Consider the following 26,167-nt stretch of genomic DNA (forward strand, 5'->3'; position numbering starts at 1 on the left):
ATTTGACCCGCTCAGCCGCCAGATGGAAAGGCAGCTGCCCCTCCCTGCCCCCAACACTGGCCACCCCCCCAACGCCCCCCCTCCCCCCGCAGCAGGCTCAGCAGGCCGGGAGGGTGGGCGGGGGGTAGGGTGGGGGTGGTGAGCAGTGGGCCCCCCCCAGGCTCCCTGGTTAACACACCCGCCGCCCAGATGACCGAGAAGGGGCCCAGATGACCCCAAAGCCTCCCGGGCGCCCTGGGGCTGAGTCAGGGTGGTCCAGAGGCAGCGGCCTTCAGGAGCATCGGGTGGCTCCAGCCTGCGAATCCCCCCTCTCCCCGGGGCCTTCGGGAGGCTCGCTCCCTCTCCCTCGGCCAGGGCTCAGGGCTCCCTCTCCCTTGGCCAGGGCTCCGGGATGACTCGGGCCTGGGCAGCTTGAACCTGGCCCCTGACGCTGCCAGGCACCCAGCGAGCACATCTGAGATTCTGACCAACCCCAACCCCTAATTTTACAGAGAAGAGAATGGAAAAGGGCAAGTCGCGGTCATGAGAAAACTACCCCAGAACCTGAGCACCTGTGAAGCTCAACTGACTTCTGAAGGAAGAGGAAGAGAGGAGGGAGGGAGGAGGGAAGGGGAGGAAGACAGGAGGGAGGGAGGGATAGGAGGACAGGAGGGAGGGGAAGTGCAGGGGAGGGAGGGAGGAGGATAGAGGAGGGAGGGAGAAGGAGGAGGATAGGAGGGAGGGGAAGTGCAGGGGAGGGAGGAGGAGGGAGGGGGGAGGGAGAGTAAGGGGCAGCTGGGCTGGGCTGGGCCCTCAGCCCCGAGGGTCTCCTGCCCTCCCTGCGGTCTGCAGGCCACTAGCCCTGCCCTTTGCAGGACCGGCTTTAGCTCCTCAGGCCTCCCTCCCCTCCGGGGGACCCGCGGAGTCCCACCCTCCCCAGTTCCGGGGGTGCAGGGACTCCCAGGAGCACATTCATAGGGCACTGGGCACCATCCTAGGCACCAGGCAGGGGTGCGGAGGGAGCCCTGCCCGTGGAGCTTGCGTCCTACTTGGCAGAGAACGGGGCGTGGGCCCGGGGGCAGGAATCGGGACTGTCCTCTGAGGGACACTGCGTGTGTGGCGGGGAGGTGGCCAGGCGGCAGGGGCGGCAGGGGAGAGCGCCGGGCAAAGGCCGAAAGGGCGACTCAGTGTCCCGCAGCGCGGTCACTTTTACCAGCACACAGCCCGAGCGTGCACACGCGTGTGTCCTCCTGCCCCTCGGGCTCCGGGAAGGCAGGCGGCGACACCGCGGGGACACCTGATGCTGTCCCCGGCCCCGGCCACCTGCCGTCCTGGGATGGGCAGGCCATTGAGCTCCGTGGCCACCGGCCGGCTCTGAGCATCACAACGCTGGCAACTCCCCTCCTCTGCTCTCTGGAAACGTCTGTAGAGGCCGGGCCTCTTCCTTGCGGTCTGGGGGCGGAGGGGCGGGGAGCACACTTAAGAGGCCGCGAGGGCTGGGTGCTCCCCGCCAGGCGCTCTGGGCCGGCTGTGCTTCTCCAGGAGCCCGTCCGCTTGTCCCCTGAGTCTCCACCCTTGGCCTCCCCCCTCCCCACTCCGGGACCAACCTCACTAGTGGCTCGTCCACTTGCGAGGTCTCCCCAGGGACCACTTCTGGCATCGAGGAGACTCTGCGACGACGGGGCGCGGCCTGTGTCCGGCTCCTCCCTTCCAGCTTCTCTGGGTTGGCTGCTTGTCCCTGCGGCACCTTTGTGCAGTAACCCCCGGCCTGCAGCCTGCGGACTTGGCGACAGAAGCATCTCGGGCTTGAAGGTCCCCCCCCACCCCGAGTCTGACGTGCCGTGTTTTGTTATTATTCAATCATGTCTTCACACATCCGGTAACTCGCACACCCGCTGATGGCTTCTTTGACCTCTGAGTTATTTAGGAGTCTTTTGAAATTTCCAAACATACAAAAACACTTATTTATTTTTACTGCTTACATCAACAATCGCATTTCTCTAAACTGCATTTTCTAAAAATCGCATGTTTCATGCATTACTGACTCTCTGAAGTCTCAACAGACTTTGTGCATCTCACTTGTGGTCTAATGCCGTGCACGTCCCTGGGCGCAGTGTCAGGGTCCTGAGAGCCGGGGAGGCCCAGCGTCCTCTCTTCCCTAAGCCCCGGTCCCCCCGAGCGCCCGCTGGGGCCTCCCCACGACGTCGGGCTCCTCGGGGAGGGACAGTCGTGCTGCACCTCATCTCGACCTTTTTTACCAGGTGTTTACAGGTTAGGGTTCTCATCTTCACGACGAGTGCCACCTGTCACAGAGTAACTCTTCACCACATCTAATTCGTTCTTATTTTACTAATATTGACGAACATGTGTCCTGACGTCCATTCCGTCTGTAAGCAGCTCTGCCCCCTGCACCGCGGGTGCGGACTTCGTGCCAGGCTGTCGGTGTGTCTTCACCTGATCCTTGTCCTCTTGTCAATGGCAAAGAGATCATTTTCCTGCAATCAGACGATTTACCTGCATCCAGTGGGCGCTGCCCCCATGTGCAGAGGTGTGCTTATGGGCATGATTGCCCGCTTTTCCACTCGCTGTATGTTTTTCCTTCCACGTTAGTTTTGTCACCTCTTTTTTTTTCCTTTTTCCTTTTTTGTTCAGTAAGAATTTGTGTTTGCTTCATTGCGTTCTCATTCCATTTTTACCGGTTTGGAAGTTAGACACCCTAACACTCCTGGTCCAGAGGTGACCCTCACCTCAGATCTCACTGGATCCTTGTGTACACGGCCAACCCCGGGTGATCCAGCCACGTCCTCCAGCCAGTGCCACCAAGACTTGCACACCACTGCCCGGTGGGCCCTCTGCAGCCGCACCCTGGCCACCATGGCGCCTGTCCTGCCACAGTGCCGCGGCTCTGACAACATTGTGTGTGCGGTGACTCACACGCCAGGTGTGCAGCTGTTGGGCAACATACTTAAGAAACTACCAAACTGGTTTTCAGTGTGGCCATCCCGTGGGGGAAGCACGGACAGCCCATGCCCCCCAGGTCCATGGGTCTCCCCCTCCGGCCTCTGGGGCAGGTGCACAGCAAAACGTCGTTACAGTTTTACTTTGCATTTCTTGAGCACCCAGGGTGCTGACCGTCTTCTCAGGTGCTCACGGGGCCGTCGTAAATCTTCTTTGGTGAGCATCTGCTCAAATCTTTTGCCCGTTTTCTCACTGAAGTGTTTTTCCTACTGTTGAATTTAGAGAACTCTTTACATGTACAGGATACAAGTCCTCTGTCAAATATGTGACTTGCAAATATTTGCTCTCTAGTGAGTAGCCTGTCTTTTGCACAGCGTACGTTTTAAATTTTGATGAAGGAGCCCTTGAGTTTTTACCATATATAATTCCTAACAGAAGCTAAAATTAATCCATATTTAACTTCCCTGCAAACAATATGAGATGAGAATATTCTAGCAACTTTTCTCAACTAATATATTATCCTCGTCTGGTTGTGGGGTCTAACAATTTAACCCCACAAAAGTTAGATGCCATTGTCATAACCATTACTTTATTAAAAAATAACTTTATTATTTCACACAGTCCTTAGTTGAGAGTTGCCTACGTATTTACTGATTTCTTGGCTCTCTGTCCTTGTGTTACAGATCTTCCCTCCAGCGTCACCTCCTCCATCCTTCAGATGTTCCACTAGGGGAAGCCTCTTGCCGGTGAGCCCGCCATGTTCCCACTGGCATGGAAGCACCTGCACTTGTCTTTGTCCTTGATGGGTGGTTTTGTTGGAAATGAGACTCTACGCCCATGGTTATTTTTGGAACACTTCGCAGATAAGGCCTCACCGGGCTCCCCTTTCCCCTGTGGTTGACGTGGGTCAAGATCCCCTCCGTGCCGACCGTGGTGCTCCACAGCGTCTCCACACGTGGCCGGCAGAGTAGTTGTCGCATTTCTGCTGTGCGGTGTCCCTGCGCCCCCTGCACCTGCCTGGCCTGTGCCAGACTCTGGCCTCCTGGGCCCCAGTGGGCCCCATTCCACCGTTCATCTCCACCGGCTCAGCCCGTGCTGCACTCTGGTGTCCCTCCAGTGTTTGCCACCTCCTCTGTGACCAGACGCCCTGATGCACGGCCGTCCACACAGCATTTTGTGTCTAAAAGTTAGAGGTGATCTTTTTCAGACCCACTTGGTCACTTTTGAGAATCTCTTCTTATTGTTCACTTTTGTGATTTCTTATTTTAAAATATTTCTCAGGACCTACGTACTTACAAGTCTAATTCCAGTAGCTGCAATCCCTCCGGGGCTGTGTCAGCCAGCTCGGCGCCTCAGTGAACCCAGGCTGGGCACCTGAGACAGCAGAAACGGGTTTCCTCCCGGCCCTGGCGGCTGCAAGTCTGGGACACGTGGGTGGGCTACACCCCCGAGGCCCCCGTCCTGGCGGGTGGACGGCGTCCCCTCCCCGTGTCCTCACGTGGTCGTTCCCTGGTACACGTCTGTGTCCCGCTCTCCCCTCCTTGCGAGGACATCGGCCGACTGGATGAGGGCCCCCGGGACCTCCTCTGCCCTAATCACCTCCACCAGGACCCGGCTCCAAGCACAGTCACCCTCGGGGGCCCGGGGGCGAGGACACAGCGTGTGGACCTGGGCACACAGTGGGGCCCACTAACAGGGCCTCCGTTGTTACCTCTGCACCTGCTCCTGCTTCCTCGGCTTTCTGCTCTGTGGTCCCGTCACATATGAGTGGTCTTGGACTGTGGGGTCACATGGGCCCCTCGTGCAGTGGGCAGCCCAAAGGCCCGACTGGCCCCTTCCCTGCACAAAGGGCCTTTGCATCTCTGGGATCTCAGATGAGCCCTGAACTGGCTTCTGAAACCAGCACTTTCCAGGAGGGCAGCAGGGGAGGTGATGGCGGATAGGGAACAAGACCAGATCCTTGGTTTCTTTGCAAAGCAACAAAACATTTTAAACCGTGGGTTTACACGTTAATCTGGTCCGTACATAGCAGGAGGGCCGCAGGGACTGTCTAAGCCACCCTCCCAGAGCGGATCTGCCCAACTGCCCGCAGGTCCCGCGGCTCCTCCGGGGGATGCACGAGGCTCACTTGGTGCGGCAGCGCCAGGCAGGGACCGGGCATGAAGCTGCAGTCCTGAGACCGGGCTCCGGGCCTGCCCTGGACGTCACCCCTCGATGCACCCCAGACTCTCAGGCTTGCCATCTGTACCAGGGCTGCAGCAGCTCCAGTGAACACCATCCTCACCACTCGGGCCTCTGGAACATACCACCGAGGCCCTGCAGTCAAGCCACAGACTGTCACAGCAACATCCCCCTGGTGCCAACTGTCACCTTCTAGACGCCCCAAATCAGGACCATTTCCTCTCAGCCCCCTCGGGTCCTTCTGGAAGCCTCCGCTGGCATCTGTCACTGCAGCCTTCGCGGCTCCCCTCCTCCGCAGGGCAGCTCCTTCCTTCTGTCGCCGCCCCGACTCCACCTCCCACGCAGGGTCCTCCGAGCCCTGTCCTGGCCCCTTCCCTCCACAGGGACGCCCGTGCTCCAGGGCACCCCCCTGCTGGGCCCACGGGCACCTGGTACGAGACCCCAGCCCTGACTTCACCACCCACCTGCTCCCTTGCGTTCAGAGTCTGCGCTGCCCGGGGACAGTGTCCGAGCAGGGCGGGCTCTGAGGCTGGCGGCCGGGGAGCTGCAGCCTCATCGCAGGGCAAGGGGCTGGCCGTCCTCCCGCTGCCTGTGCGCGCTCCCGAAGACCTTCCTCCCCAGGACACTCTGGCTCTGGCTGGCTCCTGGCTAACCCTCCTAGAGGCTCTTCGGGCTACCCTAGCACATACCCAAGACCGGCAGCTTCCAGCCCAGGTGTGAGGAGGGCACCTCAGGACCACTGGGGCCCCTCCATGCAGGAGCGCCCCCGCCCTCAAGGCCAGCTGGGGCCTCCGTTCTCCCTGAGGCGTTGCCCGGCCTCCCCGTGCACCTGGCCCACGGCCTGCGGGCAGGCACCCGCTGTCCCATCACGCTCATCCGTGGCCCTGTCTGCAGCACAGGGTCCAGCCACAGAGGCTGAAGTGCGCATGAGGGCCATGGAGGCAGATGGACCTGGAGGCGTCACCTCTCAGGCCCCGACTCCTGAGTCCACAGCAGGGGTGAAGGCTGCTGGTCCCCAACCTCAGCCCAGATTCCCTGCCAGTCCCTCCCCCACCTGTTCTCCGGGCCTCACCGACATCTGCCAACATGCCTTCTTCAGCACAGCCTCCCCAGCCTCTGGGGGCACTGGGTCCTACCGTTGGGTCCCAGGCCAGCCAACGGAATGTGGTGCACGCAGAAGCATCCTCAAAGGGAGTGGACGTGCCTTCCTAATCCCTCCTCTTCATCCTGCTACTTGGAACGTGAGTGCCGTGGTAGGAGTCCTGCAGCCATCCTGGCGCGTGAGCACCGTGACGGAGTAGGGACCAGCAAGCCATGCGAGTCCGCAGGGACCGAAGAGCCACCTTGCTGTGCTGGATCACCAAGCTCAGATACCTTCCAAGTAAAAGTCACAATGCCTGTTTTCTCTAAAATGTGCCACCTGGGTGTTTTGTCAAATACAGCTAAATCTAGTTTTAACTTACACACAGAAACCATTACCCAGGGAGTATTTACTAGCTTAGCATTGTTTCCTACAGCAGACCACGAGCTCCGGAAGGAGAGGCTTCTGGTCTGCCTTGCTTACATATGCACCTTCCACACATAGTACGGGGCCAGGCCCAATGGGGTCTCAGAGAGGTATTATGGGAATAACTAGGGCCAGGGCCCAGGGTGTGACCGGGGTCAGGGCTCAGAGAGTGACCGGGGTCAGGGCCCAGGGTGTGACCGGGGTCAGGGCTCAGAGTGTGTCCAGGGTCAGGATCCAGAGTGTGACCGGTGTCAGGGCCCAGAGAGTGACTGGGGTCAGGGCTCAGAGAGTGACTGGGGTCAGGGCTCAGAGTGTGACCAGGGTCAGGATCCAGAGTGTGACCAGGATCAGGGCTCAGAGAGTGACCGCGGTCAGGGCCCAGGGTGTGACTGGGGTCAGGGCTCAGAGTGTGACCAGGGTCAGGATCCAGAGTGTGACCAGGATCAGGGCTCAGAGAGGGACTGCGGTCAGGGCCCAGGGTGTGACTGGGGTCAGGGCTCAGAGTGTGACCAGGGTCAGGATCCAGAGTGTGACCAGGATCAGGGCTCAGAGAGTGACTGCGGTCAGGGCCCAGGGTGTGACTGGGGTCAGGGCTCAGAGTGTGACCAGGGTCAGGATCCAGAGTGTGACCAGGATCAGGGCTCAGAGAGGGACTGCGGTCAGGGCCCAGGGTGTGACTGGGGTCAGGGCTCAGAGTGTGACCAGGGTCAGGATCCAGAGTGTGACCAGGATCAGGGCTCAGAGAGGGACCGGGGTCAGGGCCCAGGGTGTGACCGGGGTCAGGGCTCAGGGTGTGACCAGGGTCAGGGCTCAGAATGTGACCGGGGCCAGAGCCCAGAGAGTAACTGGGGTCAGGGCCCAGGGTGTGACCAAGGTCAGGGCCCAGGGTGTGACCAGGGTCAGGGCTCAGTCTGAGACTGGAGAAGGCATCAGCCTGCAACAGGAGGAAGCAGTGTCTGTTGCAAGTAGGGAGGTAGATGTCAATCTGTAGTGCACATAGAGGACAGAAGGGTGCATCCCGTCCACGCGGCACGAAGGTTAGGGGAGGCTCAGAGAAGGCATGCAGGGATCCAAGGTTTGCCGCGTAGTAGGAAGGCTTCCCAGGGCGGGGCCATCTGCGTGAGGTTGCAGGGACAGCAAAAGGCACCACTTGCACCCACAGAGAGGAGGCTGGGAGGGCGCCCGGGGCCACATCCCAGGGAGCCGCTGGATGACGGCTGAAGAGCCCAGGCTTTCTTCCGTAGACAAGGCTACCGGCATGCTGCCGGCCCACAGTGAAAATGGACAACCAGAGCAGGGTCCTGCCCGTGTGCCAGTAACACCAGTCCTGGCCCTCCCCAGGGCTGGGGCTTCCACAGGAGCCCTGGAACCAGCACACCGCCCAGCCCACACCAATACTTCACACTCTGGGAGGCTTCTAGCCACGACGGTCAGGAGGAGGTAAAGGGGAGGCGGGCAGAGGGCACGGGGCCCAGGACCAGCGAGGCCCTGCGGTGTGGGGACCCCTGCCCTCTCCTGTTGGCCCCACAGCCTCCCTGTGTGCGTGGGCCAGGGGTGTGCACCAGCTCCCTGAGGGACCCAGCAGGGGCACAGTGGGTAACGGATGGGGCCGATCTGGAAACCCAGCTAGCGCTCTGGGCTCCCCACCGGGGCTGAGCACAAGGGTGCAGCCCACCCGAGATCAGGACTGGGCTCCGTCTCATTTGTTGGTGAGCATCATCACTACCTTTACTGCCTTTTTCATTATTTTATGCTTATATAGGAAAAATACTTTTTTGCAGGAAAAATCAGTAGGTACAAAACAGCACCCCACCCCATACAGTACCCAGTAACACATACGCATATGCGTGTCTATCAAGCCACAGCTCTAACTGGGCAGAAAGGACTCCAGGCCTGCAGGACGTGGTTCCCTTGGCAGAATGAAGAAAAGTGCAGGACCCAGCCCGCAGAGTCCACACATCCAGGAGGAGAAGGCTTCCGGTGGGCACTCCGGGTCCCCGGGGGCCTTCGTGACACCCAGCTGAGCCACCCTTCCAGGTCTGGGGACGCTCTAGCGGCCCTGTGGCTGCAGGGAGGTGCCGGCCCTGTCCTCCAAGGGGCTCACTACAGCTGGTGAGCACGCAGGATGGCAGCAGGGGCTCCACTCGTGCCCCTCTGCCCCCTCCAGCCATGAGGTCCCTGAGCAGACCTCTGCCCAGGACCTGCAGATTGGCTCCGAGGCCTTTCCTGGCACATCGTTGAGCCCCAGGGACAACGTCATGAGTGTCCTTTGTCCTCACTGGTTCTGTCGAGGCTCTAGCCCTGCCAGGCTGTCCCTGGGCCCAGCTCTCAGAAGGGCTGGAGTCCCCACTGTGTGCGGCCTTCTGGGGGCCAGACCCTAGACCTCGTCCTCCACCTTGAGGATCATCCCTGAGAAGACCTCCAGGCCTGGGTGGGAGCCCTGGGGGCTGTCCTGGGAGCCTCTGGTGGACCCACGGGCCGCTCCGCCAGGCAGGGTGCCCTCCGGGGCCGTGGGCGAGGTTCCCTGTGCCGGGCAGGCCCCCACCAGCTTCTCGAGGGTCCGGTTGAGGGCCTCCACGCCGTCAGCCAGCCGCTGGCTCTGCTCTGCCAGCCTCTGCAGCAGCAGGTTCTGCTGAGCCATCAGTGCGCTCTGCTGCTGGGACCAGTGGGAGAGCAGGGCACCCTGTCGCCGATGGGAGTCCAGCAGCCGCTGTTCAAACTCGGTGGCCTCCCCTGCGGGCCTCCCAGGGGGCGGGGCTGGTGCAGCGGAGGGCGGGGAGGGCCCAAGGGCCCCCGGGAACGCAGCCGCAGGTGGCGCTGAGGCTGGGGAGGCTGGGGAGGCCGGTGGGGAGGGTGAGGAGGTAGGCGCAGCGATAGTTCCTCGGAGGTCCAGGGGGTCGGGTTCAGGCAGGCTCGGCCCATCCAGGGTCCGCAGGGGTAGCCACAGGCAGCTGGGGGCCTCATCCTCCTCGTCCGCTGGTGGAGGGAGACAGGAAACGTCAGCCTCCAGCAGCCATGACCGGGGCAATACGTCAGAGGGAGGGAGAGGTGACGGAGGGGGGACCTCTGCACACGGAGCACTTAGGCCTCCCGGTCCCTTCTGAGGTGGGCAGCAGCACCCACTCGAGGGAGCAATTAGGACTCGCAGGGGGAGTCTTCCTCCAGTAACACTGAGGTCCAAACCTCAGCCCGGCAACTGCAAAGCCTCAGTGCCCAGCCCCCACACTGCCATTTGTCTACACATCCACCTAGCTGGCTGTTGTCTAGCCACCATCCCGTCTGCCCATCTGTTCACCTACACATACCACCCACTCACCTACTCGCCCTTCAGTTTCTTCATCATCCATCTTCTTCCTTCCTTTCATTCTTTCCTTATATTCATCTGTCCATCCACCCATCCACCATCCATCTACCCATGCCTCTATCCACCCATCCATCATCCATCTATCCATCCATCCACCCATCCATCTACTCATGCCTCTGTCCATCCATCCTCCATCCACCTACCCATTTACTCATACCTCTATCCACCCATCCATCCATCATCCATCCTCCACCCACCCACCCATTTACCCACACCTCTGTCCACCCATCTGTCTACCATCGATTCATCCACCCATCCATCATTGATCCTCCATTGACCCACCCATTTACCCATGGTTCTGTCCACCCATTCTCCATCCATCTATCCATCCATTTACTCATGCCTCTGTTCATCAATCCATCATCCAACTGCCCACCCATTTACTCATGCCTCTGTGCATCTCTCCATATGTCCATCATTCATCCTCACCCACCCATCCATCTACCCATAGCTTCATCCACCCACCCATCACCATCCCTCCCATCTCCAGCCACCCATCTATTTAACTACATATCTGTCCACTCACCCATCCACCCACCCACCCATCCATTTATCCACACCTCTGTCCATCTATCCATCCATCCACCATCCTCCATCCATCATCCTCCATTCACCCAGCCATTTACCTACACCTCTGTCTACCATCCATACTTCTGTCCACCCACCTAACCATCCATCCATCCATCCATCCACCCATCTATTTATTCATGCATCTCCATCTAGGCACCCATCCACTGATCTCTGGGTCCACTTCTCCAGCAAGTAGGTGTTTGAAAAATGAGAGAGTATACATGAAGCAGAGCTTCCCCAGAAAAAGCCCTGGACATGAAATTCTAGAGCTTAGGCTCCAAAGCCAGCTCTGCTTCCTGAGAGCTGTGCAGCTTTGGGAAACCCTTCTCTTCTCTGGACCTCCAATCCCCAATTCAGGCCATAGGGATGTCTAACCCTCCTCTTGTCAGGGTGCAGCAACCTTCCCAGGGAAAACCTGGACCTGAAATGTGGGGCTGTGCCATGTCCTGTCTTTCTGGACACTTCTCAACATGCCAGTGGAGATGAGTGGGACAACATTCCTATGTGGCAGCAACCCTGGGCTGTGCCTCCTGGGTCTGAGCCTCACTCACCTCACCTATGGCACAGAGGTTACTGCTTTGCAATGGAAATGGGGTAGTGACAGGATCACCCCAGATGGCAGGGTCCAATGAGCTCCCTGGGAATAGGACAGGGATGGGGGTCTGAGCCTGATGAGGTGTCCATGGACACAGGTGGCCATCCATGCCGCCTCCACCTCCTTCTGCTGCTCCTCCTCCTCACTGTCACATCTTCCTCCTGTGGTCCTGGCATCTGCTGATCCTTCTGCCCCGGTGGCCCCAGGTATTCATGGAGGAAGCTATCCTGCTGGCTTGTTGCTTCCCTCTCACGATGCAGCTGTCGAGGGCACCTGATAGGCTCCGCCACTTGGAAGAGTTCCCATCAGAGAGAGGCCGGCCCTGAGCTTCGGGCATGTCTGCTTGCTTGTCATTTGCAACCTGTAGCTTCCACTCCGGGAGGCCTCGGAAGGACCAAGCCTGGTGGAGAGGTCCCAGGTGGAGGGCCTGGCTGCCCTTGGTGTGCTGCAAGGTGGCGGGGCTGTGAGCCCAGCAGTGAGCACCAAGTTGGCATCAGTCTGCCTCTCCTGGTGCAGCATTTACCAGGTCTTGTGTGCAGCTGACCCTCAGTCATCCCGCCTTCTCACTCTGGTGGCCGTGGATGGAGAAGAGGGGAAGCCAACAGAGCTCTGACTTCCCAGAGACCCCAGGGAATGAGGACATCATCTACCCACCTTCTCCTGGAGCCCTCTGCCCTGCGGCCCCCCACGGTCCCCACACAGTGGTCATACTGCAGCCTACGAGCTCGCCTGTGTGGCTCCTCCTTCGGCCTCTGCACACGCTGTCCTTTCCTCCAGGATGACTACCTGGCCTCCAGGATGGAGCATGCGCTCTCCCAGGAAATCTTCCTGCCCCACTGGCCAGGGCCCTCTGCTCACTGGACTGGACCGTCCATCCCACCGTACCCCTGAGATGCCCACTCGTGGGGTGATGAGCTCTACAGTGTCCGTCTCTGCCGATCAGAGCCCAGCATGGAGCAGAGGGCCAGTGAGTGAGTGAGGAGTGAGTGGATGGATGCCCACCCCCCACCCAGCCAGACCAAGACCTAAGCCTACCTGGCCTGATGGGCTGCTCACACGGTGGCAGCATGGCAGCCTGGAGGCCCAGCCATCAGACCCCAGGCGGCTCTAGGCTGCATCCGCAAGCAAATAAAGGCCTGATATTTGCTCTCCCTCTGAGCCAGCCAACTGTCCCAAGCCAAGTTCTGATGGCTCCAGGTAGGGAGGGCCCATCCCAGCCTCCAGCCCAGGGCCAGGCCAGAGGCAGACCCGAGCCACACAGGGGCCTAGGCAGCTGGTGCAGGTGCAGGATGGTCAAGAGGAGGGTCAGAGGAAGGTGACAGACACTGCCAGACCCAGCTGCCCTTCTGGGAAGAAGGGAGAGGCCACAGAGCCTTCAGGACGGGCAGCTTGGCAAGTGAGCTCCTGAGTAACCATGGCTGTGCCCAGCGCCCATAGCAGGGAGATTCCCCAAGTGGGTCCTGCTCATGCTCTGGACCTCCAGCTCCCATGAGGCCAGCTGGACAAAGGCCCTGGCCGCCCACCACCAAATGTTGGGCTTCCTTGCCCTTCTTTGCTAGAATCTGATCTGAGCATGGGAGTTTAGGTAATACTGATGCAATGAGAATGGACACTCAGGCATATGTGTATCAGGGGTGGGCTGGGAGAAGGTATATTTGCTGGGAACTGAGTAAGGAAGCCAATAACCAGAATTAGACAACCGGCAGCGGTGCACAGCATCCTAGGTGCAGAGCCCATCGTCCTAACTCTCCCCTCCCCCACACCAGTCCACCTGGGCTCAGAGAAGGTCCTGTGGGGACGCCCCTCCCAAGTATAGGGCAGGGCCTGGGCTCCCAGGGAGACGGGACCGAGGGGGCCGCGGGCCAGCCGGGCTGTCCCCTCTTACTGACTTACTTGGTGCCGGCTGGCTCCAGCCAGGAGCTCGCTGGCCGCCTCTGTGTGCGAGGACGCAGCCTCAAGGCTGGCTTCAATACTCTCTGCAAATCAAGACAATAGAAGGAATTACAGAGTGGAGACCCTGAGGACACCCCAAGGACGAGCCCCAGGGAGCCCAGGCGCAGAGGCCTGAGGGGTTGGATGGCCGCTGCCCCCTTGGTGGTCATAGGCCCCACACTGGCTTCACTGGAGGCCAGGTGAGGAATCCAGCCTCCCGAGAGGCAGAAGCTGCAGGGCTCGGGCACTGGGCCACCGGGCTGCTGTGGGCACTGGCCACCAGAGCCGTCAGGAGGTGCCCCGGGCGGCAGGGGCAGCCCAGTCAGGAGAAGGCAGAAGCCAGCCAGACAGAGGCCTGCCCTCTCTGGGTCAGTGAACAAAGGTGCAGGGGGTTGGGGGGCACGCGCTGGCCCGAGGCCTCTGGACAGCGACTGACCGGTTCCGACTTCAATGTGGGGCTTCGGGCACGGGGCTTGTGGGGTGTCAATGAGGCCCTGGCAAGTCACACCAGCGGCACACCTGAGCCGCCCTCACGGGGCTCAGAGCAGCCCCAGGAGACCAGAGAATTCCACTCAGCCACGCGGCAGTAAAAGGGCAGCATCATGAAAACACGCACCAAATTCACAACCAGACCTAGGAACACAAGGCCAGGCTGCAGGGACACCCAGAGCGATGGTTTAGGACTGTGACATTAGCGCACAGAGGGACCTGGGTTTGAATCCAGATGAAGGACGTGTCTACACTGTTTTCTCTTCCACCACCAGGGATCCTGGTAGCGACAGAGGGAGGCATGTGACCCCAGCGAGAGGCGCTCTGTCTGCAGACCAGCTGCTCTCACTGCGGCTGCTGCAAACGCAGAGCCCCTCCTTCAAGGAAAAGGGGACCAGACTCCAAACTCACAAATTCTGTTAGGACTCCAGAGGCAGAAGCAGTTGGATTCACATCCTGCATCCCCCCTGGAGCACCACAACCCGGGCACCCCTGGTGAGCCGGCAGCCCGAAAGGCCGGGGCCGAGAAGGTCTGGAGGAAGCAGGCACCGCCGCCTGGTGGGTGGCCCCCGGGCTTGTCTTCACTGTGGTTTCCTCTCCGCACCGGAGCCCAGCCCCTCCTGGAGCGGCCCCGCTGGAAGGAGAGGTGCAGGGCTCGCCCCCCAGCAGCCCCCCGGGCCCCTAGTCAGGCGCCGGAGCCATTGTGCAGCCCCGGGCCGTGGGCAGCAGCACCCCTGTCCTGCCCCCGTCGAGGAAAGACGGGCACACAGGACAAAGCAGCTGCCTCCACGCACTGGGAGACGGCGGGGCCCGGGCGCAGGGCTGAGGGCCACGCTCTTGGCCGGGCCTTCCTCGGCCCGGCAACTAGCCAGAGCCTGGGCTGCTCTCAGCTCCTCAAAGCACCGACCACAGGCCCTGGGGTTGCCGTGAGCCCAGCTCCGAGGCAACGCTCACCCCCATGCACGGCCTGGAGCCGCATGTGACGCCACAGCCAAAGCCCCCCCTCAGACGCGGTTCCACCCTGGGGCCACGGTGCAGAGAGGGTCCCCCCCCAGCCAGCTCCCTCCTCCTGAGCCCCCAGGGCTGCCAAGTGGGCACGCGGCAACCCGGCGCTTCATCTTGAAGATGCCAGGTCAGTCAGGGGCAGATCTTGGGTGCCCTCGGCTCACCCCCAGTCCCCACGTGGGAGCTGCTCAGCGGGAGCTGCCCTGCAGGACCTCGGCTGGGAGACTCCAGGCCCAGCCTCTGGCGGCCGCACAGAACCACCTTCAGCACCCGCCCCAAGCGTTCAGAGAGCGGGGCAGGGAGGATGCACCCCAACGCACAACCCCCACAGAGGCCCCCACGACTCTGGCTAGCCTCACCCCTGCGGCCGTGACCCTAGCCAAGCCCCTGGCCAGCACTGCCCAGACTGGGGGACCGGTAGGTCCCGCAGGAATAGTTTCAGGCCACCCCCCCTTGTCTCAGCCCTGCCACAGAGGTGCGGCCCCAGGCCACTCCCTCTCACTGCGTCACTGGGTGACAATCCACTGGCCCAGGAGGGACGCCCCCAGGAGGAGCCCAGGGCACGAAGGGACCAGGCAGTTGGCTGCCCTGATGGAGGTGAGCCCGGGGGCACTGCAGGGTCTAGGGAAGGGGGCGCCCGGCCCAGCAGGGCATAAGCAGGTTCCTGCCCTGCTCCAGGGCTGGGGACTCGTGGAGTGGGCCTAGGCACACAGCGCCACCCACTGCCAGCCCCCGCAGGTGTGCACACCCTACCCTGCAGCACCCCAAAACCAGGCCTTGCTCTGCCTGCAGGACAGTGTGGCCTCCCCTGGGCTGGCAGGCCGGCCCTGACCCAGGCATCTCCCAGGCCCGTGACCCAGGCCAGCCCCCAGGGAAGGGCAGCGCCTGTGTGCATCTCCCACCCAGCACACTAGAAGCTAGAAGCTTGCCGTAGCCATCTGCCGGGGCATCTGAGGTCCCTGACTGGCCCTCAGGTCTGAGTCCTGTTGTCCACTCTGCAGCCTTCAGGAGGGGGCTGGTCCCGCTCCGGGCTTCGTCCCCACGGTGCTTCCAGCAGCTCCCCGGGAAGCCGAGAGTCCATCTTTGCGGAGTCAAGGGGGCGCAGCCACTTCGTGCAGATTGACCAGGATGTTCAGAGGCGTCTTGAGGAGGAGGGGCGGCAGGAGGAGGCACGGAGGGAGGTGGCACCAGGAGTCCAAGCCAGCACCACCCTGAGGCTGGAGGTGGCTGCGTGCGGCAGAGAGACCCCACCAAGCACCCTAAGCCTTCCTCACCAGGCACAGAAACTTCCAGCAAAAGAGGACCCTGTCAGTGGACGCATGAGCTCAGAGGGGGGGGTCAGCGTGCCCTGGGAAGCTGAGAGCCACTGGAGGCCCCTGGTCTGGGGGAGAAGAGCCCCCACGATGATGAGAGCACAGGAAGGGGTCAGGGTGGTCCCCTCCCCCACATGGGGTTGGCGACAGGGAGGGGAGCCGGCCCCTCATCTTCTGCTCCCCGAGCCTCTGGAGGCCCTTGGCCGTGCTGTGTCAGGGTGAGGGCACCCCCAGAAGGGCTCCCAGCTTGGGGTCAGGACGAGGCTGAGCCTGAGCCCCCGCTCCCCTGCTCCCCGGGGCAGCAGGCCCCTCCGACCCCCGGCTCCTTCCCCATCTAGAAGCAGAGAGGCACCACGTGGTGGCGGTCATCCCCACCAGCCCCCTGCCCTCCCCGAGGGTCCTGCTCCTTGGGGCCGTTCCCTGAACCCTGGCACGGGGCAGGCCTGGGGGGCCCACTTACTTGGCAGGGGCTCGGCGGCCCGGCCCTCGCCTAGGGGAGCTGGGGCTGAGAAGGTCTCGGCCACCATGCGCTCCACAGGGGTAAGGACGAGGCCGGGGGCCCGTGGGCGCTCCGCCAGTTTCTTGCGCACGGCCCCACGCAGGTCCCGCCACTTGTGCTTGAGGTCACCCAGGTCCCTCCGGCAGTAGCCCAGCGCGTTCACCGCCTGCAGGATCTTGTTCCACACGCGGTGCTTCCGGGAGGGCGTGCCCCGCAGCGCCCCGAACAGCAGCGGGTAGTGGCGTGTCACCCTCTGCACCAGCACCTCCGTCTCCTGGGGGCTGAAGTTGGGCTTGCGCGTCTTGGTGCGGCAGTGGGGGCCTGGCCGCGGGGGCACACAGCCCAGCCCGGGCAGCAGGGCCGCCACGGCTGGCTCTGGGCTGGAGCTCGGCCGGCACGGGGCCTTGCTGCTGCTGGACCCTGGAAAGGCACCGGAGGCTGAGGGAGCAAGCAGAGGCCAGCTGACGGGCCGGGGAACAGAGCACCGCCAGGCTCGTGGCCTCCACTGTCCCTGCAGAGGGGCACACGGGCCCCTGCCCCTCATCTGTCACGGCAGGATCACCCACGTTAGCACGCGGTGGGGTCCCGAGGTCTCCGCTGCTTCTCTCCTGGTGCCCCAGGGTCCCCAGGCCCTGACCCCACGGCCACGAGTCAGCCCTCGCCTGTCCCTCTCCCCCTCCCCTGGAGATGGCCCCTCCCGATCAGTCTGTCACTGGGACGGAGCGACCGTCTGGGTGATGTCTGCAGTGGACAGAACACTTGCACACCCGCCCGGAGACAGCGGCCAGAGGTGGGAGTGGCTGCGGCAGCCATGCTGAGGCCGACGACAGGGGTACGGGGTGGGAGGCTGTGGATCCCAGGCGGGGCCTGCGGCGAGCAACACGAGAGCCTGTTGGGGCAGCCACCGAGCACAGCCCTGCATGCAGCCCAGGTTCTGGAAAGAGCACAGGTCAGCCTGCTGGACAGCAGCCGCAGGGGGCAGCGCTCCCTCCCGCCCAGGCCCCCATCTCCTGGGGGTGCAGCACAGCCAGGGGGACGGCCGGGCTGCCCTGTGGGGAGCAGGACACATAGACCTCAGAACCCTGGCTGGGAGCTGACGGTGCTGCCAGCGGCTCTGGGTGCCAGGAGTCAGTCCCACGCTTCTGGGCCCACCCACTCAGGGCTCCCAGGTACTCGGGCCAGTAGCAGGGAGAACCACATGGCCATCTCGCGGGGAGAGGCCAGGCTGGACGGGGCTGAGGTCCTCATGTGAAAGGAACACTCACGTGGAGGGGACACGGGCCCGCCCCTGGCACAGCCTTGTCCCTACCACACCCGTTTCCTGAGAAGTGGCCGGCTCCAAGGTGGCTCTGGGCTCCACATCTGCAGCACTCTCTGCTGGGGAATCTGCTCAACCCCCAGCCTCAACCCCCTCCCCACCCCACCCCCACCCAGGACAGCCTGTCCTCACCCTGGGGAGTCCTTGAGTGGGAGGAAGACCCAGGGGGAAGCATGGAGGCCCAGACTCTTCAATGAGCAGAATGGGCGGGCCACCCTCCTGCATGAGCCTCCCCAACCACAGCCTTGCCTGAGGAGCTGAGGAGACCTGGGGACACGAGGAGGGAGGGCAACACATGCTCAGACCTCAAACCCCCTGGGTGTCGTTCACCTGGGAGGCAGCCCTGCCCACACCTGGGGGAAAGGGCAAGTGTCTGTGGGCAGGTGGTTTAGAGGGCAGCACAGGTACCCACCGATGGCATCGCCTTGCTCTGACACCATGGAGGCCAAGTCCTTGATGATCTGGTTTACATCCAACAAGTCACTCTGTGGAAACAAGAGGATGGCCATTAGGTGCAGAGGTCAAGGGCACAGCCCTCAGGGAGTGCTAAATGAAAGCTAAGATCCAGCAACAGCCCTGGGTCACCCCCCAAGTCAGAGACACGGCTCGATCTGAATACTCTTTCCTGACCCTGAGGCCAAACCACAAGCTCTCTGGGCTGGAAGATCCCTCACTGGATACAGAGGACCCAGGGTCGGGCCCTGGAGGGCTGCAGGCAATGCTGCCCACAGTGTCTGCACCCGTCAGTCCTACAGACACCTTGTTCCCCGTCCTTGCTTTGTCGCCCTTGACTGAAGGATGGTACCTTTCTCTCTCTGTACACCCAGCACTTGGCACCAGCCAGCATGCAGGTGCTGCTCAATAAATCCTGAAGGAGCGGGATGGATGAGTGGGTGGACAGATGGACAGATGGATGGTGGATAGTGGATGGGTGGATGGATGAAAAGATGAATGGTGGATGGATGGATGGGTGGGTGGATGGATAGATGAGTAAATGCATGGATAGATGGATGGTGCGTGGATAGATAAATAGGTGGATACTAGATTAATGGATGATGGATCGATGGATAGTGGATGGGTAGATGGATGAATAGATAGTAGATGGGTAGATGGATTGATGGATGGATGGGTAGGTGCATGGACAGACGGATGGTGGATGGATGGATGGACAGGTGGACGAAGAGATGGGTGGATGGATACTAGATTAATGGATGGTGGATGGATGGATGGGCAAGTGGATAGATGGGTGGATGCATGGAGAGTGAAGGAGTGAACTGATGGATGAGTGGATAGATGGTGAACAGATGGATAAGGAATGAATGGATGGGTAGGTGGAGGGATAGACTGTGGATGGATGGATGGTGCGTGGAGAGTAGTCCCACTGCCGTGGAAAGACTGAGCGGCTTCATGAAGCTAGTGAACAGGGTAAGGAGTAGAGATTTGGACCAAGGGGATCTAGGGTGCCCACTTAAGCAAGTCTAGCATCTTCCATGCTGTCCAACTTTCTTAACTCCATTGGCCAGCAAAGTAGCAGTGATGCTCCTGAGGGACGCGGCCACAACATTCACACGCCACACACCTGGGGCAATGCTACACGCCACACACGGCCATCATGCTTGGCAGCACCCGAGTCCAGGTCACGACACCCATCTACAGGAAAGGTTGTGGACACTCCAGGGCGTCTGTGAGCTCCAGGGCCTCTGGCAGAAGGAGGGCTGGGACTGGCACCTATGTCCGCTGCCCCTAAGGCCACCCCTTCCCCAAATGCCACCCTGCGAGGGACAGCTCCTCCACTGGCCAGCCAGGTAACCCTGGACAAGACCGTTCACCTCGGGCCAGATTTCCTCACCCATCACGTGAGCAAAACCAAAGCTTCCCCTGGGAGCCTGGCACACGGCCAGGGTTGAGCCCAAGTCAGGGAAGCTTCCTTCGGGCCAGTGCGAGGGGTGGGGGAGGCAGGGAGTGTGAACCCCGCCCTGGCCCACCCGCTCTGCAGCTCGTTCTGGAACCTGGACCGATTTCAACAAGGGTCATTTCCCTCACTGCACAGTATTACAGGGAAATTCATTTTCTTTTTAGGAGTGTTCTGGGAAATGAAGCAATTAGCATGATCTTAAACCTACGTGTTCTATCAATTGCAATTCAATTACGGCCTTAACCACGGCGCAGGGCAGACGGCCACTCTGCACAAACAGGGCCCGGGGCTGGGCAGGTGGCGGCCAGCACGGAGCCCGTGGGTCTCGGCCCTGGAGGACTGCAGCCCAGGGGTGGGTGCGGGGTGGCCCAGGGCCTGGGCCCATTTCTGGAATCCCTGTCACCACAACCCTCCCGGAGTGAAGCCACCGGCCAGGGAGGCCAGGCCTAGGCTCCCGCCTAAAGGTCACACGGTAAAGGCTGCAGGCTCAGCAGGGCCTGGGTCAGACCGCCTCACCACCCAGATTTCCAAGCTCCGCCCCGACCTTGGCAGCGGCCGGGCACAGGCCAGCCACACCCAACCCCGACCTTGGTCACCCAGGCCTCTCTCACATGAGGCGGGTCTGGGGTCCGCGCACCTGGCCCTGGTGCCCTTGGACTCAGGGACTCTTAGGAGCCTTTCTAAGGTAACTTGGTCTCCCTGTATTGTGTGTGAGCACACCTGCTGGTACCCCCACTTTGCAGACAGGGCAGACAGGGAAACCGAGTCACTGAGAGAGTAAGACTCTCCCAAGGGCAGGGGTGTGGTTCAGCGGCGAGCGCTGGATCTCTTCCCTCGGGCAGGGGCAGCAGGGGCCTGGCTGGTGTGGTGCTGCCCACAGGGACACAGCCTCAGAGAAGGACAGGGCGGGGAGAGGTGCTGCTGAGCAGGGGTCCCGGTACCCCCAGCTGCCTGCCGGGGTGGAGGCGCCCACCGTACACACCGCGGGTGTGCTGGCTCTTCCCCGTCTGCCAAGGCACTGACCCCCATAACCTGGGACAGCCAGGACGGAACACGGTGTCCCCAGGCCGGCTCACGTTCCGGACTTCGGGGGAGGCCTCCTGAGAGATGCTGCGGTCAAGGCAGTTTTCCAACTCGCTGCAAACATATGAGCCGTTGCTGCCAGCCGGCTTCACAAAGTCTCTGCCACAGGGTTTCTGTGGCGAGCTGTCCCCAGGACGCTGCCAGGAGCCGTCCCTGGCTCAGCCAGGTCCCTGCCATCGCCCACACACTGTGACACCTGCCAGGCCCCCACCTGGGGCTCTGCCCGGGGCGGAGCGGGGGTGGAAGGCTTCCTGTCCACCCCGGCTGGCCCAGCAGACAGGCAACCTGGAACAGGGATAGCCTGGCCCGCCAGCAGGCGCAGACATGCACAGCCGGGCACCTGTGCTCCAACTCTGGAGCCCCCGGTGCGCAGAGGACGGGGAGCTGACGCGGGTGACCCACCCTGGGCCGAGCCCCCGGGGCCCTGCACCACAGGGCTGCACACCAGGGGGCTTCCCCCTCCCGGCCTCTTGGCCGTCCAGTCTCCTGGCACAGACACACTTCTTTACACCAGGCCTCCCTCTTCTCACAACGCCCAACACTCGGACCCTGCCTCCGAGCAGGGACTCCGGCTGATGCCGCAGGAGCAAGGCCAGGCCGGCCCTCGTCCCCAGCAGACGGTCCCGAGCCCCTGCTTCATCCCTAGACCCATGACCCTCTCGGTCAGCGACCCATAAACGTCATTCGTCTTGAACAGAAGCTCGGGCAGGGCTCCTGGACACAGGGACACAAACAACCTGGCCCCCCTCTGGTATTCTGGAAAGTGCTTTCTGCAGAAAACCCCTCCTCCATGTGACTGAGACCCTCTCCCCAGCAGGGATGGACTCAAGGACACCCCACTGTTCATCCAGGAAAAGGCCAGACACAGCCCCGCATTGCACTCTGTGCCTCGAACGAGGCGAGCTGACGTCCGGTCCAAGGCCTGGCAACCAACGTTGGGCTCGGCTTCTCCCTCCCCAGGCCTGGACACCCCCTGACCCAGAGAGCCCTCACCCACCCCTCTGCCCTATACACAGGGACGGGACCCTGCTTCCCCAGCTCCCGCACATCCCACAGTCCCAGCATTCTCCTCTTGGCAAGGCATCCTCTATTGTGACAATCTTTGTGGATAAAGGCTCTCCTTGCTCAAAAAACATAACTGAGCCATGCTGGGGAGGAATGAAGGATGAGAGGCAGTCCCAGGGTACCCGTGTGCTTCAGTCGGCCCCTCCAGGGGGGAGGGCTGAGAGGACAGGGACGCCTCAGGGGGACACACGTGGGGCCCCCCCTCAGGAGGGAAACAGGACAGAGGACTATGGGGAGGGGCTGCTGAGCCCTTCCAGACCCCAGGCAGCAGCCTCCTGGAAGTCCACGGACAAGCCGCGAGGCCGTGCTCCTGGGACGGGTCTTCTCCACCCAGCTGTGCCTGGGGTTTGCGCCTCCTGCATGACGGCTCCCAGGTGCCGGGACTTCCTGGGGGCGAGGGGTTTGCGTCTCTCTCATCCCAGCATCCAGGCCGTCTGCAGAATGGATGGGGCAGCGACAGTAGGCAGGCTCTGGGGACGGAGCTGCCCATCCGCCCAGACAGGGCCCCAGCGCGGGGGAGGCGTGGGCGGGCAGCCTCCTTCACGCAAACGGGAACCACTGGTGTGGGCAATGGCCCTCCAGTCACTGTGCTGGGCACCTGGGCACCCGGGCCTCGGCCCCTAGAGGAGGACGCCAAGGGCACACGAGGCCCAGCTCCCGGGCACGCCTGGGGGGGTACGCTGGAGATGCGGGTTCCCCCAGGAGCCTGGGTGCAAGCCCCGTTCAGCCAGAAGCCTGGTCCTCACCAGGGCGGGGGGCTCGGAGCCAGGCTGGTCACAAGCCTGAGGGAGGGCAGGCCCGCCCAGAAGCCCCCGCAGCCGCCCCAGGACGGCACCCCCGGGGAGGGAGGGCAGCGGCACCAGCTGCGGCGCGTGAGGGCGGCAGGCGCCGGGAGCCTCGCGCCAGGCGTGGGCCCCAGAAAGCGGGAGAGTGGGCGACAGAGAGAAACTCAAAACACCTCAACTTAGTAAATGTTTAAATCATGCAATTATTTTCCTGATTGCTTCTAAAACTAGAGCTCATTAAAAGCTCTCACGGAATCTTCTTTCTCTCCTTCTACTGGCACCGCAGACTAACAGCCCTGCACGGGACACGGTAAAACCGCGATGCGTGTGCATGTGCGCTCGCGTGCACCTGTGTGCCCCCCTCACTCCTAGGAACCGAAAGAAATAAAACACCGCCGCACTTTTTCTATTACACAATCTCTTCTTATAATTAGGATCTTGGCAATCATCCACCTATAAACACGACTGTTCCAGTTAACGGAACGCCAAATTTCACTCATCTAGTCACATATTTTAGTCATCTGCTACGTCAACGCCCCGCGCCCCAGGTCTGGCTGCGCAGGGCCGACCTCAGGGAAGGTAGCTGGGCCTTGGGGTCCGCCAGCCGGGAGGCCCCCCTGTCCCCCCACCCAGCCCCAGCCTCGCCCCTCCTGGGCCTGCCAGGCCGCCATGGCAACAGAGCAGCTAATGTGCTGGGTCAGGTGATACAGCGCTCCACCAGGGAGGGGAGCAGGGTGCGCAGCCCTCGAGGTGAGATCGGGTGAGGGGGGCCGGGCAGGGGAGCCCAGTGCAGACTCGGCAGTCGGGCCTGGTGGGTGGCCCGGGCCGGGAGTGGGTACACGACCTGGGCTCCAGCTCAGTCGGCCAGACGGGGGCCTGCTACCTGCTGGCAATGCCTAGGGGCGCCTGCCTGTCTCATTCGACCTCCCCGGGCCCCTGGGAGGCGAGGTGCTGCCCTACCCCCAGACAGGAAGAGCCAGGCTCAACCAGGATTAAGTAAGTGGCTGTGGGTGAGGCAAGGTGGGGCCTATAGGGGCAAGGTAGAGTGGGGCTGCAGGGGTGAGGCAGAGCAGGGCCACAGGGTGAGATAGAGCAGGGCAGCATGGGCAGGCGGAGCAGGGCCGCAGGAGTGAGGCAGAGCAGGGCCGCAGGGGTGAGGCAGAGCGGGGTGGCACGGGCAGGCGGAGCAGGGCCGTAGGGGTAAGGTAGACCAGGGCTGCAGGGGTGAGACAAGCAGGGCCGCAGAGGCTGCCTCCTTCCTTTCACACCCGCTCTGGACGCCACACTCCGGTGGCCGCCTGCACCCTTCCCGTCTGGGAGAGGCCGAGGGAGAGGCAGGGATGGGGGTGGCACCGCGGGCACAGCCCCGCTCCTCCGTCCTGCAGCCTGGGCCCGGTCCCTGCCACACGAGCCGCATGGCCGGGCCAAGTGACGCGGCTTCTCCAAGCCTCCGCATCGGCTCTGATAAAACTGGAGCACAGGAGCGCTCACTGTCGCAGGCTTCTGTGAGGGCTGATGATGCATATAAATAAAGGCGACACAGCCCTCTTATTAAGTCACAGATCCGCTAGGAGCCCCAACACGCCAAACTTATTCATCCCTCCACCCACCAGCCATCCATCCACCGGCCCCCGCGCGGACACCACGCACGTCCCTCCCTGCACCCCCAGGCATCCAGTCTTCCGTCCACCCCCCTCCGTCTCCCACCACCCATCCTTCACCCTTCCACTAGTCCGTTTGTTTGTTCGATGAAGAGCTGTCGAGTGCCCAGCGAGTGTCGCATGTCGTCTGTGGTGCCAGGAACCTGCGGGGACTAGGACAGGCAAGCATCCTGCCTCCACGGGGCTTCGCTCTCGTGAAGAGAAAAACCGACAACGTGGTCCATCACTCAACATGTCACATGTAACACACAGGCGGCTGGAATGTCTGATGGGCCCACTGAGTCACGACCCGAAGGTCAAGAGGAGTCCTGAAGTCGCTCGAGTGTCTGGAGGAACAGGTTCTAGGCAGGCACGTGCCAGGGCAGCTGGCGGGAAGGGACCGGGGGAGGGTGTACGGCCCGCGAAATGGCACCGGGGGGCTGGGAGCCACCCCAACACGCCTGCCACGCTACTCCCAACAAGGACCCTGGCGCCTCTGCCAAGGGAGGCGGGACAGGCCTCCGCAGCCGCTTAACCAGCAGGGCCGAGGGGAGGCCGCGTGACCTCCAAGGCTAGGTCACAGAAGCACCGTGGACCCTCCACGCAGAGAAGCTGGACAGGAAAGTCCTGCCCGGAGACAGGGCTGGGGGTGTGCCCTGCCCCCCCACCCCTGCCTGCTCTGGCTCTGCCCAGGTGAGGCCCCTGCCAGGTGGTTCACCGCAGCACACTGGCACGGGCCGGCTGACAAAGGTCCTTCCTGTTCCCTCAGCCTCAGAGCTTGGTGTCCTTGCCCCGTCTTACAGACACACCGAAGCTTCCAGAAGGAACCCCTTGGCGCTCCCGTGGCCGGGCAATGACCCCACCAGGCTTCCCCCTCCCCTCTGCGACCAAGAGCCACCCGAGGCCAGCCACCCCTCCCCTCAAGGGGTCAAGGAAGCCTCCGCTACACCCACAGTGGCCTCTCCAGCCTCCACCTCCTGCCCCCACCACCCTCCAGGCGCCAGCCTGCCCACCGCCACAGCGAGGCTGCTCTTCCTGCCTGACCGGCGGCTCTGGTAGTGACAGGCCACACGACCACGGGTGGTCTTGGCCACAGCTATGAGGACAACAGACAAGCCACCTTCCTGAGATAGCCCAGTCCCCCGGGAAAAGAAGTGAGGGGCCTCTTCGCCTGCAGCCCGGGTGGCCAGGAGCTAGCTTGGTGGAAGGGGCTGTGCCCCAAAACCCCCTCCATGCCCCGTCGCAGGGACCCATCCACCGACCCCGATCCTGCACGTACTGCATGTACGCTGCTCACCTTGGCCCAGCACAGCCCCCCGAGGCCCCCGGCCCGGGAGCCACCAGCTCAGGCCACATGGGCCCCAGAGTGTGGCCACCCCCCTCAGGAAGGGGTGACCGCGTCCTGCCTGTGTGTGTGTGCCTGGGCTGGCATGGCTCCCTCTGCAGGTCCCGCTGCAGGGCTGTCCAGAGCCCCCAGGCCGAGCACGGCCGTCCCCCGGGCAGTAAGCAGCTACCCAACAGCCAGGCACAGCTCTCCACGCTGGGTGTCCCCAGAGCTCCACCCGCACACAGGTGTTCCCCGCCCCCAACTCTAGTCTCCTCATGGAAACAAGAGAAAGAGACCCTTGGGCTCCACACTATGCCACCGGCCCAACCTGCAGGCTATGTGGGGGAGCGAGTGGGGCGGGGGTGTCTCAGGCTGGCCGGACAGCGTGGCCCTGCATTCCAAGGCTCCACACACCCGGGGGCCTGATGGGAAGGGCTGGTACCCCCACGGAGGGCCTGGGACTGCCCCACACCACGCTGCTAGTACCTGGTGATGGGATGGAGGAGCCGGGCTGGGAAGGTCCAGGCCCAGGAGGCCAGGGGTCAGGGGTCAGGGATCAGGGCAGAGCACAGCTGAGTCCAGGCCCCAGGGCAGCTGTGCTAAGGCCTGTGTGTAAGAGCCCTGGCTTGCAGAGCAGAGCGG

At 62.4% G+C, this 26,167-nt stretch overlaps 1 protein-coding gene across 14 annotated transcripts in view; it reads right to left on the reverse strand.

Annotated features, from left to right (window-relative positions):
* The window catches only part of TSNARE1 (t-SNARE domain containing 1), a 146,594-nt gene that overhangs the window by 34,707 nt on the left and 85,720 nt on the right, over nucleotides 1–26,167 (reverse strand). For 6 of the 14 annotated variants that reach the window (XM_077847457.1, XM_077847454.1, XM_077847453.1 and 3 more), the window contains 3 exons: nucleotides 18,123–18,195; nucleotides 16,354–16,830; nucleotides 8,328–9,601 (listed from right to left, as the gene is read on the reverse strand). In XM_077847457.1, the coding sequence (XP_077703583.1) occupies nucleotides 9,003–9,601; nucleotides 16,354–16,830; nucleotides 18,123–18,195 (1,149 nt within the window). In that variant the 3' untranslated portion in view covers nucleotides 8,328–9,002. Of the gene's footprint in view, nucleotides 1–8,327; nucleotides 9,602–11,110; nucleotides 11,600–13,047; nucleotides 13,131–16,353; nucleotides 16,831–18,122; nucleotides 18,196–26,167 lie in introns of those variants that run through there. The other 8 variants (XR_013351972.1, XR_013351973.1, XR_013351971.1 and 5 more) reach the window with 8 other exon arrangements.

The sequence above is a fragment of the Canis aureus genome, chromosome 14, assembly GCF_053574225.1.
Source record: "Canis aureus isolate CA01 chromosome 14, VMU_Caureus_v.1.0, whole genome shotgun sequence".
Classification (NCBI taxonomy): domain Eukaryota; kingdom Metazoa; phylum Chordata; class Mammalia; order Carnivora; family Canidae; genus Canis; species Canis aureus.